The sequence below is a fragment of the Melospiza georgiana genome, chromosome Z (genome assembly GCF_028018845.1).
Source record: "Melospiza georgiana isolate bMelGeo1 chromosome Z, bMelGeo1.pri, whole genome shotgun sequence".
Lineage (NCBI taxonomy): Eukaryota > Metazoa > Chordata > Aves > Passeriformes > Passerellidae > Melospiza > Melospiza georgiana.
In genome coordinates this window covers 44,300,205-44,320,416 of record NC_080465.1, presented here as the reverse complement: position 1 = coordinate 44,320,416, position 20,212 = coordinate 44,300,205, and the positions used below count along the sequence as shown (strand labels likewise).

The 20,212-nt window shown below is 43.0% G+C and overlaps 1 protein-coding gene across 1 annotated transcript in view; it reads left to right on the top strand.

Moving 5' to 3' along the window:
- Positions 1-20,212, top strand: part of SERINC5 (serine incorporator 5) — a 35,071-nt gene that overhangs the window by 866 nt on the left and 13,993 nt on the right. Inside the window, exons 2-4 of the mRNA XM_058044097.1 lie at positions 11,849-12,016; positions 18,251-18,429; positions 18,755-18,837. Of these exons, the coding sequence (XP_057900080.1) occupies positions 11,849-12,016; positions 18,251-18,429; positions 18,755-18,837 (430 nt within the window). The remainder of the gene's footprint in view (positions 1-11,848; positions 12,017-18,250; positions 18,430-18,754; positions 18,838-20,212) is intronic.

Sequence of the window (20,212 nt, the reverse complement as noted above, 5' to 3'; positions counted from 1 at the left end):
GAGCTACACTGTTCAGTATCCATGGGGTGGGAATTCAGAACTCCTCATCTTACCATGGTACACCTGTTTTCCTATTTAAATCAATTCCACAGATGAAGGATCATGACTTGGAGGAGATAGGCAGTAGTGAGGCCCTTTCCAGATCTCCTTCTTGGTTGCACTGAAGGGAAGGACTCCGTTCCTAATAGTTGTCTGACATCTCTGGTATGATGTTAGACATCTTCCCCAGGCACTTTATTTTGTGGTTAATTTTCATAAATCTCTGTTTCTGCAATAGAAACCCATTACTACTTTTGTCTGCAGCAGACTAGCCAGTGAGCTTATTTCTATTGTTTTACATATTTAAGTACCTTGTGGTCCTAATTCTATTGATATTTCTTTTCCTTTGCTCACTCTGCCCACTCTAAGGCTCTGATTATTCTCTTGCTTTTTTATGAGCCACTTGGGAAAATTGTTGCGTCTTTCCTGTAGTTTGAAACCCTGGGGTGGGTTTGGTCTTTTGTCTGTGGCTCTTTCAGTCTTCAGTGTGACAGGAGGATTGCTGAGCATGCATCCACTTGCTTACCCTCTGGGAGCTGCTCTGAGCCTCTCCACACAGTCCTGTGGACCTGCAGGACAGCAGCAACCACATTTGCTAATGCTCTTCATAATGCAGGGGCCTCCCTGACTGCTGCTTCATAACCATTCTGGCAGGGTGTGAAACAAGTTGTGGAGCAGCTCAACAAAGTGAAGTTAGTAGGTGCTGCTACTACAGTGACTCGTGGCTTTTTGCATTTTCATTGTGCCTTTTTTTTGGTGTAGCTCCTGGAGAAGTAATTTAAATTACCAAGAGGATGAAACTGTTGTGATGCTCAGAGAATGGCATGTCTTTAGCATGACCAACCTTTGAGCCATTCTTAAAGCCTCCAACCCTACCCTGTGTAGTAATCCCTGATAGTAATGTGTTTCACTGTTGGGTAATCCCTGATAGTAATGTGTTTCATTGACACTGAAATGTCAGTTTGGAGTCTGTAAATAAACTGAACTCCTCAGTGTTGTTGAAGACGAAGTGAAAGCCCTAAAGTGTATATAATCATAGTGCCAGAAATCTCTGGGGACATTTATTCTGCTGGCTCAAGCACCACTTTTGATGTAAGAATTATCTATGCTAAATAGGACGTATTGCTGGAGTTACACCAGCAAACACAGCGTGGATAACCTTTTTACAGGCTATGATAATAAACAGAATAAACCATGTTTCATTAGCATGCAGTGTCACATTTTTAAAATGAAAAATAGTCTTTGCCTTTTTTACTTGATTTATTCCAGCCTTGATGAGGGCATGTTTGTATAACATGATTAATACACAAGAAAAACAAATGGGATGGAAGTTCTTCATTCTGTCTCATCCAAGCATCCTCAGGCATTTTGTGGGTACTGTTAATCAAGCTGGAAAATCAAGGAGGAATTTGGCCTCTCCTTCAATGTTTCCCTGAAGATGAAGTTAACCCTGTATCCAGAAAGAGAGATTAAGTGCTTGAGGAAAGATGAAACTTTTACAAGAGTTATACTAAGCAACTCTCATGTTAGGTCCCTCATTTTTTCCTAAAATGCAGTAGTTTAATGTGCTTGATGTCCTGTAGTGTGAGGAGTTTTTTGTGGCGAGTATTTTTGCTTTGTTGATATCTTATGCATGCCTCTGTCTGTGGATGTGCTTTCCTAGAGCTGAATGAGAACTTTGGTATTGTCTTTCTATTTAAGTACAGTTGTCATTTGTGTGTAATTGCCATTTGTCTGTAGCTGATATGAAAATTTTATTGTGAGTTAACATGACAATTAATTTTCACTCAAAAAAATTTCCCTGGTGCGAAGTGGATGATGAGTGATTGGTACTTTCTTGAGTCAGACCATGCTAAATGTCTAGTTGATGATGCCTGTCAGAATGAATGGATCTAGGTTTGCAGCCCAGATTCCTGTTGTTACAGGATGTAGCGGCAAGATGCCAGACTGCAGACTGTACTTCAGTTATGCTGATTTTGCATTTGTGAAATTATTTAAAATTATCTTAATGGACATTACAGTGTGACTTGCATCCTTGCCAGGTAGACTCTGGAAACTTACTTTGAAGGAATTTGGCCATTTATAAACTTTAATTTCTGCAGTTGTTTTTTACTGGGCAGTGTACAATCTTGCTTTGAAGATAATTGTGATATTTGGATTTCTGAGCTGTAATAAGCTTGCTATATGTTTCTTCTTTTGCTTGTGTCTCATTGATAGACTTATTTTTAGAATGCAGTGAGAATACAGTTTGGCTTGGGCCTTCACAATGCTTTTGATTACATAAAAACTGCTTAAATTGACAGGAAACTGGATTTTCTCTTTGGCTTTTCTTCACTAATGATTCTCAAGAGGATAAAGTTGAGATCATGGTTAAAGAAAGCAGCTGTTGCGGAAAGTCTTTATTACAATGAATATTTTTTTTCCAGAGTTAAATAAATGTAATTTAGATCGTTAACAATCATTTTGGGTTGATGGTATCTTGTAGCTGGGTTGTTCAAGTAGATGAATTTTCCAGTTAGAATTGATAGCTGTTCAAGCTGATGGAGCTCTTTTTGTAGGTCTGTTAAGTCTTGAGAGACGTCCTTAATAGTGTTCTGCACTTAGAAATCATATCAGGTAGTAAATAAAAGAAGTGCCACAAGTTATAATATCAAGTTTTCATTTTCTACCCAGAATTCTAATTCTGACGGGGTTAAAAAAAAAAAAAAAAAAAAAAAAAGAAAAGGGATAAAAACAGTACTGCTATATTTTTAAGGTTGACATTGGCCCATCTTTTGACTTCTGTGACTCATAGCTTCTGGGGAGAGGAGGGAGATGCCTATGCACTCTGGGACTGCCTGCCTCTCTGGTGCTGCCTGTTTGCATCTGCAGGTTGAGAAGGGGGCTCGCAGTCCTGTCCCCCATGGTCTCCTCTTTTCATTAGATGGTGAAAAGGGTGGTTCTGTCACCCTCATCCAGATTTGTGTCCTCTGAGGTCACAGGAGCATTGCAGACGTATGCGTAGTGTGATGTACCACAGTGCTGAGGGATGGTGCGGTGGTGATCCTGGCTTCACTCCACATGGTGCTCCCAAAAATGCTATCTCTTGTTCTGCAAATGGTCTTCCTAGGTGCCAGGGGTGTGTTTGGTGTGTTTGACCTGAACATTTAGCTGCAGGTATTTCCACACCTCTGCCACTGCTGTTATTAATTGTGATAGAAGGTGAAACTAGCTGTCTGAGGTCAGATGTAGGATATTACAGTGTACTCCAGTATGTTAGGAAAAAAAAAGCCTGGTGAAGAACTGTTTTCCCTGTTTGCAGAAACATGGAGTTGTTGCTTTAAATAAATGGTTTCCTGAATAATTGAATTAGCAAAGCCTGATTTCCTGCAGCTTTGTCCATTGAGGTTGGTCTCTCAGGCTGATTCCCTTTCTAATAAATATGAAGTTGCACTGCAGCCTTTTCTTTGGTTAGGGTTGAGAGATCATTTTTTCCTCTACTAAAACTTTTGCCTCTTTTCCAGGAAACTTTAAAAACTTATCTTGGAGGTTTCATCTGCCTGCCATAGCAGGATAAAATTTACTGCTGGATTCAAAACTGATCAAAATGGGAAGGAAAAGTGACCAAAAGATGGGGAGATCTTGTTAGGGTTGTATCATTTGACATTGCATTTCTAGGTTGGAATCCTTTCCCTGTCGCTGCATAAGAGGGAGAAGACAGTCTGTCTCATTTTTGCCTGATTTCCAATTGCTTCCTATTTTCTTAGACTTTTTCTCTTGCATCCCATGAGTTGGCTCTATTGTGGGGCTAAAGAAATGCCTTAAATACCTATAGCTCTAGAGCTGTGGGGTGAAGGCAGTATAAGAGCAGGGCCTTCACTTTTAAGGGCAAGGGGGTATTTTTCTGTTTCTCTGCCGAAGGATCTAAACACTACGGCTAGTTTTATTTTAGTTTTTGCAAGTGTGGTTGTTCCAGGTTGTGCCTTTCTTGTTACTGGAGCTTTCATTGCCATGGAAGCGCTCGCAGTTGTAGGTACAAGACCTGCTTAATTCAGGGATGAAAGGCTGAGCTGTGACTGCGGTGGAAGCTGTAGGTCTCGTTGGAGCTGGTGTCTGCTCTCATCCCAGACACATGCTGAGGCTGCATGGTGTTCTCAGGTTAGCCATGTGAAGATGCTTGGACCTGAGGTTGCTTCCTGTGTCCTTTTCAAGGACCTCAGTCAGTGGTGCTTCCATTTCTTTCTCCACCATTAGGGTGCAGGCCCTAATAGGTCTTAGCATGTTGAATGCCCGCCCTCCAAGATGTTTAGTCTGCAGCTGACCATTCTGTCGATGGGATTTGACCTGCTGCCTTGTTCAGTTATCCATGAAATAAGCTCCAGCATCAGCATGTTACAGCATGAGGGAGTGAGGCACTGCGCCGCCCAGGGCTGGGGGGACTGCAGGGTGTGACTGTGATGGAATGTGGGGGAGGTGGCTCTGTACACCTGCCGTCTCATCATCATTTTAATTAGTGGTAGATACGCAGGAACTAGTGTTTGCAGTTTAGTAATTGGATATTTCAGCAATTAAAGATGGTGTGTGCTCAAGTACTTAAGCATATAAAAGTTAACAGTCTAAGCATATAAAATTTTGCTCTTCTTTCTGCCCAGTAGCACTGATCTAAAATATATCAACCCGAGTTTTAACAGGAGCTGTTATTCATGTTTTCTGGAAAGACCTGTCTCAAGGGTTTTTCTCTTGGCTTATTACCGTCACTGGCAAAACAGGGGTTCAGGAATACTTCCTATATCAGGAAGATGTAGGCATTATATTTAAAAATGCTCATCAAGAAGCAATGTCAGGATGTGAGCAGGCTCCACTTTGAACCTGCCGCTCAGGAATAGTGTGTGAATGTTGAGACATTGATGTAAACTGAAACACCTTTAGCAATGCTTTGAACAAGGAGGATATTTTTTTAATATGAAGGGATGAGCAGGAGTTGTGGCTTTGCACCAGTTTATTGGCTTTTGTCTCTTTGTACAAAGTATTAATGTCTTTTTTTTTCTTTTTTTACTCCTCATCCTAAAGTCGTCTTGGACTCAGTACTGAAACCATCTTGTAAAGACTCAGCATGTTTGTGAAACAGCTCAAGGCTGTCTGTTTATTCAAAAGCAAAGCAGCTGTTCCAGCTATGTGCTTTTAAATCAACGCATATGAAAATTTCATTTTAACTGCTTCTTCACTTCAGTGGTACATGGACTTGGGCAGTTACTGCCCTGCATTTTGTTCTCTGTACCTGGTGATGTACCATGTTATACCATGTGTTGTCCTACCTCCAGAGTCCAGATCTTGAGCATCAGAGCCAACCTGGGGAAAATCTGCTCTCTGTATGAAGTGATGGCCCCAGTTGTGAGACTTTGGCGCTGCTCACTTCTCTTTCATCTTTCAGTTGCTCGGTTACTGTCTCCTCTGCTGTGAAAGTCTGAGAAGTGTCCGCAGCATGAGCTTAAACTACCTGCAGATGAGAAAACTGTGAAATTATAGGAAAGGACAGCTGAACCTGTCACCCAACAGAGGTTGCTCTCAGTGAAGAATGTCCAGGGATCAATGCGAAGGAAATTCAGGATCAGGTCTGACTGGAGAGGATATTTAAAATTGCTCTCAGAAGCAATGGGTGGATGAAAGGACTGGTGAAGCAGAGACTACTATTGAAGTAGATGTAACCTGTGTGGCAAAAATACAACTTTTTAAGTGCAGCCATGTAGCTGGTTGGCCGCCTTGTGTGTTGAGTGCTGCAAGGCTGAGTCCACCTCTTTGTGGCTGTATGCTGGAGAGAGGCTGTATGCTGGAGAGAGGAGTCAGGTGACTTGATGGACTCTTTGCCATCGGACTACCGTGGTTTTCTAGGAGGGACTGGGTAAAATTGAAATTTTTGGGGAGAAAAAAGACCCTGCAAAACTTAGGTGCTGGGAGGAGAAGTCTTAAAGTCTTCAAATGAGACTGAGGATAAATGTTTTGGTTTCCTTGTCTGATGAGCAGGGAGAAAAGACCAGCAAATTAAAAGGTTGTCTAAGCTAGTAAAGAAAGCCTCACCAGGAACCAGTGCCTGGGAAACTGTAGCAGACAAATTAGAAGGTAAGGTTTTTTCACTTTTCAGTGTCAGATTTAAGTAACCACAGGGATGGACAGTTTTCCTCATACTGCTGTCAAATCCAGATGGTCTGTGCTAATGGAAAATAGCTCAGTAGAGGAGATGGGTGATACAATACCCTGTGAGGCTCAGATCAGACTGAACAATTGACTTGATTTTTCCAAAATCAGCAGGAGAAGAGCAGTTGAACAGACTTGAATTTGGACATTTTGCAGTGATGTTATTTTCTAATGCTGAGCTGAGTCACCACTCAGACACGTTTGTGCAGAGCGACAGAAGCAAATCGCCCTCAGCCCAGTGGGGCTTTCTTGCCTGGGTTTGGAGCTGCTTGGTGCTGCGTGGCAGTTCTGCTCCCTCCGTGGTGGCTGAGGGCAGGAAAGCCTCACCAGAAAGCACGTCTCAGGCAGCGTCGGGGCTGGCGTGGCTTTTCTCTGAAATCTGTTTCAATTTTGCAGAGTTTGCAGTGTGAGATGCGCTCCTCAAAATAGGTCATCAGTTGATTAACTGGTATGTTGGTTCACAAAGCCTCTTGGCTTAAGTCACATGGTGAGTCTGAGTATTAAATAACAAGCAGTGGAAAGCCAGTTAAGTCAGACAAAAGACAAAATAAAGCCTCCTTTTTGGTGAGTTTAGTTACTTCAGAGGGACAAACAGCTGCATTATCATGTGACCCATTGAAGAAGCTTTTGGAAAATGCATATGCATAACAGCAGTGGGTTTTCAGTAATAGTCTGAGATCAGCTCCTAACGCTCAGGACACCTGGCATCAGACCTCTTGTTTTCATGAACCAGTGCACTAATGAAATATTTGCGTCTAGATGCTCTTTCCTGAAACGAAAAGGTGGATGTGTGGTCACTTCAGGATCTTTTTCCTGCAGGGCTGGCTGCTTTGCCTGTCCAGCCTGCTTGGATGCTGCCTGCAGCTGTGGGAGTAGATGTTTGGGTGTTTTTGATAGACACTGCTGTTAACAGCTCGGTGACTGCATTATCTGCAAATCTTATGGCCCAGATAATGCTGGTAGTCAAGTAACCAAGCAATGCATGAAAAACTAAGCTGCTGTAGGCCCCCGTGAAAAGAAGCTTCAGCAAGGCACATTCCTGTGCTCCATGGACGGGCTGGAAGGCACACATTCTCCCCTGTCTCCCCTGTTGCTCTCACCAGGCTGTCAGTTAGGAAGGAAAAATGAAAAGCTGCTAAGTCTTCATTTCATTAAAGAATGCAGGTTTTTTTTCCCATTGTGGTCTTATCCCCTTTGATTTTTACCATTTCTGCTGAAGTCTCCCAAAAGGAAATTCTTTGTTGTGATAAGCTGGATACTTGCCTATGGTTAGTATAATTTTAAAATACCATAGGCTATTTTGGGCAGTGATCCTGAAACTCTTCATCCTAATAACTACACAAAGTATTTTCTAAAGCCTTAGAAATATTTTTGGAAATGTATGTGGAAAATACATTCTTAAAATCTCACTGTCTCTATAAAAGCAGCAGGCAAGATAGGTTCTCTTCCTTTCAGTCTTGTATGTAAACAGTTACATGTGCTTAACATTACTCTCGTACCCCATTCTACTGATTTATCAGATCGCATCACAGCTTGCAAAAATCAAGACTTGAGTGTGTGGCAGATGTTAAGTGAGTGTTGGCAGAGTACTTATTGTAGGGAAGCGAGAGCGGGCTCGCAAGGTGGTAAGCCTGCTTTTACCCTGTTTTATTGACCTGCCTAACTCTTGTTAACCATAGGTGCTCCCCAGGCTGTTGTAAGATGGGGCTGTTCAATGTGTCTGTGCCTGCCAGTACTTGGAAAGTGGTTTGCACGAGCTAGGGCTTTTACGTGTCTGCTTACTTCTGCTCTTTACTGGATGAATGTCAAAATTACTGTTCCTTGCATTGGCAGGCACCTACAGCACTCAAATTGAATGAGGTGGTAGGAAAGCACCCCTGGAAACATCTGCTCAGAGAGGGGAGAAGGTGTGTAGGGCAGCTGCAAAGCATTCACCTCTGCTTTCCCCTCCTCCTGTGCACTGTGCCCTCACATGAAGTGGTAGAACAGTTGCTGCTGTTGTGTAATAAATCAGCAGCTCAGAAGGGTTGATATGTGACTTTTCACAACTTGCCACTAGGTTGCTTGGTTTGGTCACCCGCAGCAGAAGAAAGAACTGTCAGGGCTCGTGACTGCTGGAGCAGGGGTAGGAGTGGGCAAGCGGCTGGCACATGAGTCTCAGTTGGAAGGGACCCACAAGGATCATTGAGTGCAGCTCTTACATGAATGGGCTATGTGGGGGTCATACCCACAACTCTCGTGTCATTGGGACAAAGGCTGGGTCGAGCCTGGAGCTGTTAAGCCAGCCTGGCTACCAGAAGAAATGGCTGTAAAACTGTAGTTTGAATATATTTTAACAGAAATATTTCCCACACAGCTTTCCACAGCTGCTGTTGTGAAGCCAGTCAAGCCAGCCATCATCCAGGCAGTTCAAATCTGGTATCAAGTATGTTAGGCTTTCAGATTCTGGGGTCTCAGGCAAGTTGGCATTGTACTCTGTGAGTTTTGAATGAGTAGCATGGAGCAAAGCAGGCGGCTAGTCTACGCTGTGGCGTCCTGGTGGGTTAGTGTGAGCGAGCTGGCTGATGGTGTTTGTGGAAAGCATAAATATTTGCCCACTGTTTGTAATTATTGTTAGACCGTGGTGTTCACCCTGGTGAGGAGATGTAAAGCTAGAGAGAGATGAGCCGGGCTGGCTGTGCTTGCTGCCTAACTTGTGGGAGCCTTTGGATTGAGAGGGACTTGAAACCAGAACCTGCTTCAGGATGACAGACTCCTGGTGGAGCAGCCTGGCCTTCAGGTGCTGCTGTGCTGGGCTCTTGGAGAGCCTGGGCTTGGGGTCCTCGTGAGACTCTGAGGGAGCTCTGTGCATACAGACCTGTGCATACAAGGCCTGCCCACTGGTAGTGTTCACAGACCTTCGTTGTTGGGTTCTCTCTGTCCTAAAAACTGCACAGCATCTTCCTCCTGCAGAGCCCCATTCTTTGAAGGAGCTTTTATTTATAAGTGTAATCTGCAAAAGGTTTTTGACGTTACTTTCTTTTTTTCCCAGTCTGATTTTTACAACGTGACAAAAATTTGTTGCTGGCTTGCAGTGAGTTTTGAGCCCTTGTGCAGACCATTGCTGCAGTCAAAAAGCAAAGAAGAGGTGAGATGGGCCATGCCTGCAGTAAAGGATGTGGCATCAGTGTGTCTGTGCAGCTTAGCTCCATGTTGACCAAAACTTAACAGAGAACTCTTTGTATATGTGGGCTTTGAAGCCTTGTCACTCAAAGATAATATCTTTGAAACCTCTTGGGTCAGTAGGTTGTGGTCAGCATCTTAGTATTTGGGACAGAGACTGTTCTCATTTATTTTTGGATAACACCTATTTCATTGTGGCCTACTCTGGAATGTTAGAGGTAAAGTTTAAAAAAGAAAAAAAATTCAAACCCTCACAAAAAAACCCCAGACCACCAAATTTGAGGCTGTGGCTGAATAGTCTAACCAACTTTCTATGGCGTCCCTGGCTTTTCAGAGTGCTTGAAGAGGTGCATGTGGAACAAGATGGAAATAGTGGTATTTTTCACAAATATTTCCTATTTTTAGGGTACGTGCTCAGTATTAGAAACTATCATTAAGGTCTAAGTAATGTGGAAAAGTACATAAATGACTTACATATTCTGTTTAAGCATTTGTTGCTTTAAGTAGCAGCTGCAGTGACCCAGGAGTAGAATAGCAGACGTTGCTGGATGTAGATGAGGTTTTACTGGCAGAGCTCTCTAGCACCTGGTGTAGGAAAATGTTTTTCTCCTTACAAATGCCAAAGCTGCATACCTTTTTACTTCCATACTGTAGTTGTTATGCTAAGGCAAGCAGTTCAAGTTCCTTGTGGATGCTTTGGATTGGGCTGATACCAAATCCTTTCATGTTAAAAGGACCTATTTAAAAAAAAAAAAACAAACTATTACTTTTTTATTGTTGCTGTTGAAATTCTGAAGTGTGCAAATTACACATTTCTGGTGTGCATTTGTTTTGAAATGTTACCGCATTTGTTTGCTGAGTCAGTAACTTGCTGTAGCTTCCTTATATCCTGGACCTGTGTTGATGCTCTAAAAGGCAATGTAATTTCACTACCTATAAAAACAGAATTGCCATTCAGCCACTAGAGCCTTCTATTTTGAAAGTATTACTTGCATGATGTGCTATTGCACATAGTATTTTTAATTTCCAGCTTAGGTGCCAGCATGAACCCATTCTGTTTATTCCCCATATCTGGAGCTCTGTGTTTTGGGCAGGATTTCTGTTCTGCAGTAGCAGCAGTTTTAGCAGCTGCATGCTTTGAGGCCCTGTCTCCTCTGGCATGAGATCCAGTGAAGGGAGAGAAGAGCAGCATGGGGGCTGGGTTGGACTGTGCCCATTTTATGTCTTCTGCAGCTGAAGAGCTGCTGCTGAGAAAGGGAAGGGCCTGTCTGCCACCCCCTTCCTGGGGGCTGGAGGCAGGAAGTATGACCTTGAATGTTGCAGAGATAGTCATAGCAAGGAAGTGACAAACTGGAGTCTTTTCAAGAGACTTCTTCTGAATGATTTGAGGCTCTTTGAACAACCAATCTGGTTGTGATATTCTGTGGAGTTAGATATAGTTGTGTGACAACACACATGAAGCCCCCTCCCTTCATCAGACAAGTCCTTGATGCTGGAAGAGAAAGTGTCCTGAGAGGAAAACAGTGCATGATGCTTGGGTGCCTGAAGACTCATACAACCAATGAAGTTTGCCCGGACTGCTCAAATGTGGTGTTTGTGAATTTTCAGTCTTTTGGCAAGCATCCACCTTGTACACCTGCTTGCAGAAAGCAGAAGGTTCTCTGAATGTTCCCGTGGCCCCTCCAAAAGCGAGGAAACACCAGTAAGAAGCAGCCTTGGTGTGCTGGAGTGCTGTGCTCTGGCAGCTCACCATACCTAGCCTCAGGGAGTGCCTGGAAAATGGGAATGTAGCAGGGTGAGGTTACTCTGGGTTGGCAGCAATGAGACCTGGGAGGGCGGCTCCCTGCTCCTGGCTGCCTGCTGATGTCCAAAAATCTCTCCTGTGGTCATGGTTGGTGGGTTAAGCACACACAGGAGCCATATGGAGCTGCTGCCAATTGCAAAGAAGGGCCTTGCCATGGACAGTGCTGCCTTATGTATATAAGTAAGGCTTGCCTTTGTGTTTTATATATGGCTTTTCTAAAAGTAGAAGGCAGGGAAGGTGAATCCAGGTTCTTTGAAAGTCAGTGATACTCTTGACAGCAAGAAAATAATGAACCTCAATCTAGATCCCTTTCAGGATTTATTCTGTACCTTTATCCTTGTTGAATAAAATATTTACATGGGTTTTGCTGTGTTTTGTGGATTTTTATCTTGGTGGACCCTCAATTGCTGGTACAAAACTGAAATACACAGGGAAATCTGTCTCTCATCCATAGCAAATCTGGAAAAGCTAGACACTGATGTACTTCAGACTAGTGAGTTTTCATAATCAAGACAGACTGCTTCCACTTAAATGCTTCTCAGCTGAGAGAAGAGGACTTGAGAAATTCTGGAGTTTTACAGGAACTCTCCCAGCTGTCTAACTTTTGCAAGAAACCTTAAGATGGAGGGTTTGGGTGGACTTTTGACTTGTGTTTTTTGCCTTACTTTTCAGCTGGCCTGCTGCTGCGGTACTGCTGCTTGTTCCTTGTGCTGCAAGTGCTGCCCCAAGATAAAGCAGTCAACCAGCACCCGCTTCATGTACGCGCTTTACTTCATCCTGGTGACCATCATCTGCTGTGTCATGATGTCCACAACAGTAGCTAACGAAATGAAAACTCACGTAAGTAGCAGGGATGGGGTCACTGCTGCCCCTGGATGAAAACGGGACTCCTTCCACAGCTCTTTGTGTACAGGGGTGCTCCCTCAGGCGGTCAATTTCCTCCAGCCATCCACTTCAGAACACAGATGGGATGATTTTCCATGCCCAATCTCTTGATTTTTCCATGCTCACATCTTCCTGTCACCCACTGAGTGTGTTTCACAACAGGAAGAGCCAAGGCCTAGCGTCCTTCCTCTCAAGTGCAGAAATCTGCTGCAGTGAACCCACCCCAGGTTTGCTGTGCAGGCACTGTCGCAGGAGGGGAAAGTATTGGGGAACTTGTTTTAGTAGAACAAATCAGTTTAGTCTAACCTTGATTTTTGTCTCTGGCAGCTTGTTTAGCAGCAGAAGCAGCAAATTAGAAAATAATTCTTCAAGTGTTGCAATTTTAATTCTGCCTTCCTGGTGTGACAGACTACTGCAAAGCACAATGCTGCAGAGCCTCTACAAGGGGTTTTCTTCAGTGTGTGTTGAGTCATTGTGTTCACATGGCCTCTAACCACAGCAAATACTGTTCATCTCTAATTGTCTTTTTAATTAGAGAGCTTCAAAAGCATGAAAGGAGCTGTGGCTGAAGCTAGACTTTAAAACTCAAGTTTCTTTCAGAGTCTTAATAAAACTTTCCTAAGCTCAATGCTCACCAGCCTGCTTGTGCTCACACACTGGTCCTGTTGTACCATATATTTGGTTTGGCTTCATAAGCCACCCAAGTAGCACAAATCCTCTCTCTCACAAACTACAATAATAAAACTCTGCTTTTAACTAGAGAGAACAAGGACTGCATTGCTTAATTCTTAAAAATTAAGATGCATCAAATGCATCATTGGGCCTGCTCTGGGGGTTGTGTATGTGCTTGTCCTGGAGGCTCAGAAGGCTTCCATCAGTGTGAGCATCTTGTTGTTTGGTGCCCCTTTCCCAAGGGAGTGAGATTGCACAGTGAGGCCTCTTTCCTCACTGAACCAATTGCTGAACAAGCTGATGCCCTGGTTACGTTCTGCACTTGACTTTTGGTTGTCCCTGAAACAGCCAGAGCATCCCAGATGAAGGAGCTGGTGGCAGCACCCCTTCCTGCAACACAGATGAACCTGTGGGTTTACAGCAGGCTGACTGGGGGCTTCTGTGCTCTGCTGCCTGTGACCCTTCTGTCTTCCAATTGTACCTTCTTTGTATGTTCTGTCCTAATTTTCTTTCATTTAATAGCACTTTGCATGAGTTATCCTAGTGCCCCATTTTACCCCAGGCCACCAGAAGTTGATGACCACCCCGTAGGAGCACCCAGGACAGATGTGATGCTTGCCTGTAAGCTGTGACTTAAAAACTGCTCAACATGTGTGTGCTGAAATCGCTTGCCAGGAATTGCTTTGACTTACTAGATGCTTAGCTTGGCAATAAAGTGAATAACCCAAGGAACTTAAGTGTGTGGGAGACAAATTATGTGCTTATATCCAAATTTCATAAAGTTCTTTTCCATCAGTAGTGTGGTTTTAATGCAGCTTGTATCCCTAACAAAAAATACTCTTTATCCAACAGAGAAGTGATTCAAGAAGCCTTCAACAACATGCTTTTCAGTATTGCCAAATTTCTTTTCCAGTTCATAGTCCTGAAAGCTCAGTGTGGGAAGAAATGACACAAAGGGTAGCTGTTAGCTTGAAGTGGAAGGATAATCACTGTCTTAGTTTAGAGCATTTGATGTTTTTGAATGGGAAATGGACCATCTGAAAGTAGGCTTTCTTTATCTGCTTTCTAATTTAATAATTATGTTCAGGGCTGTTAAGAGTTCAAAGACCCCTGATGCTAATTCAGCACAGTTTTGATAGAGTGCACCTTGGAAATACTTATCCAGACTAACCAGTCTCAGCTTCTCAGTGATGAGCTGTGTTTTGAAGTGCTATGCACTTACTGATTCCTTTGCTTTTGGCCGGGTCATGGAACACTCCCAGCTCCTGAAGCCAGACTGTAAGCAAATGCTTTGCATGATACTTTTGGGACCTCACCCTCTCTTTTTTTCCTTTTTATTTTTCTTTTTTTTTTCTTTTTTTTTTTCCTTTTTTTTTTTTTTTTTTTTTTGAGAGAAAACAGATTTTGATTAATTTTAATCAGATTTTTTGTTAATTGTATTTAGGTAAAGAATGTCAAATCTCAAATTGTAGTGCAGTCCTTTTTGGAGCTGTAATCTTGGCAAGGAACCATGTGTCTCCTTTACTAGTTCAAATACTCATGCTGATCTTACATGGAAGGAATCTCTCGTTTGTCAGTGAGAGGTGTTTTTTTCTCTTTGGTTGTTTTGCTGTACGTTCCCAAGTATACAGTAGTAGACCTCTGGGGAAAGAAGCAAGAGGCAGTGGAGGAACGGGGAAGAAGTTGGTGGTTATTTGCAGAAAAATTTCAGATAGTAAAATGTAAAATAGATTTTGCAATAGCAATTTTGCATATCAAGGCAAAAGACTGGGTATTCACCAATCAAGACATGTGAGCCCAGTGACAGGGACAGAAATACAGAAAAGACCAATATGGAATTACACTGCATATTGTGCTTCTATACCTTGATCCATATATTATTTCTTTTTTCCTGTTACGCTGTTTTTTAAAAAAACAGATACAGCTTTACTCACATGTGTTCTGTTGAAGCAAAAAATTCCATTTTACAGGCTTGGAAATGATAATTTAGAGAAGAAAAGGGAAAGAATTGTTTTGGTCTCTCAAAAAAATGTTTAGTTTTTTTAAAATTTAAATTTTTAATGTTAAAGCTCTTTCAAAACTAATGGTTTCAGTCTAAAAATATCCATGTCCTACTTAGTTAATGAAAAGAAAAATAAGAAATACATTTTCAGGAAAATGAACACCAGTAACCCTCAGTTTAGTTGTGTGAAAGCATTTCAGTACAAGGTCGTCACATGTTCCAGCAAAACATACTTTCAGGCTTATTTCCCCTGCTAGGTTTATGTCTTGGCTCTTAGCTGCATTATTGCATGTTAAACACCAAATATGCTACCAAAAATAAGGGTTCTGAGTGCAGATGCCCTTTGCATATTTCTGATAAGAATTTAGCCATAGATTCATGATGATGTGTTCTGATCTGATTATTTCTTGGTTTTTTATTTAATTTCTCAGCTGCTCAGGACAGGTGATTTTACGTGGGGATTTTTGCCCTTTTTCCCACCTACATAGATTTTCACTCATGCATCCTTAACGAAGTTTGCCTGCCATATTCTCCCTCCTTGGAAGAGGACATCCAGGTGGAAGCAGGGTCCTCCAGGGCTGTTTCTGCACATTTCTCCCTTGCTGTTCCCCTGGGATGTGCTTTGCCACACTCCTGCACTCGCACATTCAGGTGCTGACAGACCCCATCTGGGGCTGGCCAGGCACCACGGTGGTTCTGTGTGCTTGCAGCTTGCTCTGAGAGGAGAGCAAGTTCAGGACATCGTGTTTCTGTAGATGCTGCTCAGATGTTGATCACCTCTGAGGGCTGCAGTGCGTGCTGGAAGATGGCCAGCTTTGCTGTGATAACATCATTGCTTGCACAGCAGCTGAGGCGTTCATGTTATTGGAGCGGATACTGAGTTTCTGCAACAAGAATGCTTTGTCCTCTGCTCCGAGGCCAAAGAGTTTAACTACTGCTGCTTTTAAAGGTACAAAAGTAGCTATTTCACTGTATCTTGGCAAATTACAAATATGTGACTTAATGGCTGTCGAAAATACCCAGCATGGTAAAGCACATGGGTGGGCAGCCTTCTCAGCAGCTGAACATGTTTCAGAGATATAGATTGAAAAGAAACTTTAGTCTTTTTTGTCTATCATTGAAGTCACATAAGCCTTGATACATTGTTCCCAGCAATAGACCATCCTTTCACAAAAACATACTGTTTTTATTGCGCCAGTCCTGTTGCTCCCAGCACTGTGCTTGTGTGTTGCACCTGTTAAGGTCTCCAAGAGTTTGGTTTTATTCTTGTTTTGTTCCTTCAGGACCATGGGTCTCCTAAAAGACCATTCAGTCTCATGGGACTGTTTCTGTGGCCATCACTTTTTACTGCTTAGTGTGGTGAATACTACATGGTGGCTAAACTCTTTGTTGCTTATGTAGGGCAAACTGAGCTATTGTTCTTGTGAATCCATCCATTTTCTCTCAGCCAGACCTGTAATGAAGTTAATACTTACAGGAGGAAAGAATGTATAGGTTCAAAAATCCCATCAAGATTTCTGTAGAAACCTATGCAATTAAAGAAGGTGCCTATTTATGGCTACCCATAGATCTGTTTCTGATTAGCTAGTCAGTTAATCAGGTTCTGTGATATTTTTGTTTTGTTGTGTTTTGTTCTGAAAGTCTTGTAAGTAAAGTGAACAGATCTTGTAAAAATCTGTCTCCTTGGTGAGTACTATCATGGATGTCAAACAAATAGGTAATTTTCCCAGAAATATTTTTAGTTCAATATTATGCTGTTTTCTAACCTTTCCTGGTTGATGGTTATTATAAGCAAAGAACAGGAAAGCATTAATTGATAGCCCAGTTGCTTTCCCTGGCATTGTTGTGACCCCTTGGCTTGCCCTGGCATCACTGTAGCTTTGAGAGCTCTCATAATTATTCCATTCAATCCATTTGCTCATTTTGGATGCTGGCATATTTTCCCAGTCAGACATTTCATTGCTTTCCAAGACCTGGGAAAAGTGTTGCTGATGCTCCAGACAATTTCTCAGGAGCTTTCAAAAAAAGCTAACGTGCTCTTGGATGCAGGTTAGCCACAGCTACTTTAATGTCCAGCTTCTTTATGCAGAGGCTGCTAATCTCTGAGTTACTGCTGAAGGAGCAGCTTGGAGTGGCCCAGCTTGAGTCCCTTCTTGTAACACCACAGAGCTGTGCTGTTGGTGATGAAACAGCAGTTTTCGTCTCCTCGTCTGGTTCTAGCTCACCAAAAAATCAGTTCCAAATTGTAGTTAGGTCTGCTATCCTCAGCTCAGCCACAAGTGCTGCAGTGAGCTCCTCTTTTTGAGAAACTGCTAGGAGGGTTGTTGAGCCCCTGACTGGTTTGGAGTCCTGGAACATGGATTGGAGTTGCATGCCCTGCTGAGAGAGGTAGGCTTTCAGAGCCTGGTGCTGGAAGCTGGCAGTTTACTTGTTTATCACTTGTTTCCTGAATCTCAAGGACTTTCTACCCAGCTGGGAATGCTGTCTGATGGCTAGCCTGCAGACCCTGTTATTCTTTCATTGTCATGGCTTTGTGTACTGACCTGCTTGCTGAATAAAGGGGTTTCCTTTGCCATAGCTGTTGATTTGTGCATGCTGTGTCCTGCTGCACATTGGCTTCTCTATCCTCCAGTCACCTGCATGGATAGCAGCAGTCAACTCCGGAGGGTTTAATAATGCTGTTCAACTGGTCTTACCAGCCTTAGCTGAAGGCTGTAAGCACACAGAGAGGCCCTTTTTTTCTTTGAAATGGATAGTGGTTTTCTAATTAAATTCCTATGTTTCTGTGCAGCTGAATGGTTCTCTGGCTGTGAGGAGCCCATGTCTACACAGAGGTGCCTCACAGCAGTGGGTCCTGGCCACAAGACCTGTTTTTCTGAGCACCCAGCATCATATTCCTGTGGTGCAACTGAAGCCACAATGTGCAGCTGTTTGTTTTCCCCTTTGCGGGGAAAGGCCTCAAAAGCAAATATTTAATGAGTCAAGAGAGGCAGGAATATTCCATCTTCCTGTTAATTTAAAACAAAATCGGGTCATCTGGCACAGCTCCCTGTCAGAAGCAGTGATGGAGAGGAGGGTGGCTGCTGCCCCTGTGACACTTGGGTGTGTTTCAGTCTGCCTTTGCAGCCAGGGCAGCACAAGCCCCTGGTGTGTCTCACGTAAGCTGAATTACTGAAGCAATCAGAGTCTCTTGCTGTACAGCGTGGGAAGAAGGGAGAAGGTCCCTAGGGTGAGGGAATAAGCAGTAATGGCATGAACCAGGAGAGCTGAAGGAAAGTGGACTTGTACCCCAAGGGATCTGTAAAGAATTGAGAGAAGGCTCTGGAAGAGTTCAGTCCCTTATGTTTCGGATTTTATTATATCCCCTGAACCCTGAAATCCAGGCTGAAGGGATGTCAAAAGTCAAAGGTATTAAATGAAGCCAGTGAAAAGTCAGTGGTGCCCAGACATAGACATGCTTATGTGTGCTTTGTGTCCTTTCTAACAGTTTATATATAATGTGTTCTGCTTTTCAGATTCCCTTCTACAAGCAGATGTGCAAGGGTATTCAGGCGGGTGAGATGTGTGAGAAGCTGGTGGGATACTCTGCAGTGTACAAAGTCTGTTTTGGAATGGCCTGTTTCTTCTTTTTATTCTTCTTGTTCACCATCAAAATTAACAACAGCAAAAGTTGCCGAGCATACATTCATAATGGGTGAGTTTTTTATTTGATTGCCTAATTTTAACATCTAACATTTTAACATCTCCACTCTAATTTTAACATCTCTTCACAAATTTGTGCCGCAAACTTTCTACTTAGATGTATTACTAGGCAGAAAAAAAACCCACAAATCAAAAATCTTCACTTTGCTCTTATTTTTAGAAATAATGTGGTCAAGTGAAAACTAAGTAAAGTGGTAATCAGTCATCAAAGGATGGTTTTTTTTCCTCGTTACTCTTTAAATAAAGATTTCTTGAGGTACTAAAGCTGAAAATCTCTAATTCCTATTACAACCAGATGGTTTTTTTCTCTCATACAGATTCTGGCTTATCAAACTTATAATTCTGGCAGCAATGTGCTCAGGAGCCTTCTTCATTCCTGATCAGGACACTTTCCTCAATGGTATGTCCTCTTATTTTTGTTATGCTGGTTCATTCTCTACTATCTTGTGACTGGTTAGAAATCTGAGAAGTCTGATCAACATGAATATTGCCTTGTTTCTTCAAGTAAAGCCTTTACAGGCCAGATGCAAAACCAGTGTTTGGGGGGAGCGCTGTATGTGCAAACTACATGGTCTTCATGTGAATGTGCAGGGAGCAGCATGTTTTTTTTCTGACCAAGAGCAGGCCAAAGTGGTAGGTAATGATACCACTGCAGCAATTCTTCAGGAATTCTTGCCAGTTCTTTAAGAAATATGCAACTATAATGGTGCAGAAGGAGTTGTTCACTCAAGAGCACAGAGCTGCTTATTAGTTTGGCTTGTGCAGGGTAGCTCTGGCATAGTGCAGCAGTGAGGCTGCACAGTGGAGAGATGCCAGTGCTCCAGGAGGCACAGTAACCTGCTGGGCACTGCTGGGCACTGCAAACTTGCAGTGCCCCAAAAGAATTTGGGATGTTGTTAGTTTTCAGGTTGGGGGTGTACATGCAGTAAAGTAAAATTAGAGTTCTTGGGCCCTGGTACATGTGCTCTGCTGAGGATGCCATATCAGAAGCATTTCCAGTTTTGGAAGGAATGCTGGCAGGGCACAGGCATGCTGGTGCTAGCCCAGTACTGAAGTACCAGCTGGGAGGGGAGTTTATCACAGAAATCTTGTGGGCTAGGAGCAAAAATCCTGGTGATACCAAGAGGAGTTTGTTCTCCTCCATTTGCAGTAAGTACATCTTGCAGGTCCTTGTAAGCACTTGAGCTGCTGGGTCTGAACAGGTGATGGGGAATGGGATGGGATCAGTAGAGCAAAGGAGCAGGTGTGTATGCTGCTTGCTTCCACAAAGACTTGCTTGGTTACCTTGTTCTCAACGCCCATCTGCTCTAGCCAGGATGTTTAAAAGGGCAGGAGGGAGGAGAAACATGAGGAAGAGAATCGAGTGGGCAGGCAGACTATGAGCACAGTACTCTGGGAAACTAAAGTAAAAACCACTACAAGTAAACCACTGACAGTTATAATTCAGCTTCTTGCTTTTGCTGTCTGTTTGTTTGGCCCTGGCTCAGTTGGAGGCTCTCTTCCATGTCCTCTCTGAAGCTGTGGCCTGGCTGTATGTGTTTGTCCTTAGGACCCATTCTGTTTGGATTAGATGTAGATGTAGTGCTATGCCTTGTACCCGTGAGCAGGTGAGACTGCCTGTCGTCTTTGCAAGTGACCCTTGTCATGGTGAAACATCTTCAGGAACTGATGTGTTTGCAGAAGAGGAGAAACAGAATTTTTCTGTGCTGATTCTCAACAGCAGTCTAATGTAGTCTGGAGATACAGCACTACAAGCTTTCTTTCCCAAACTAGCT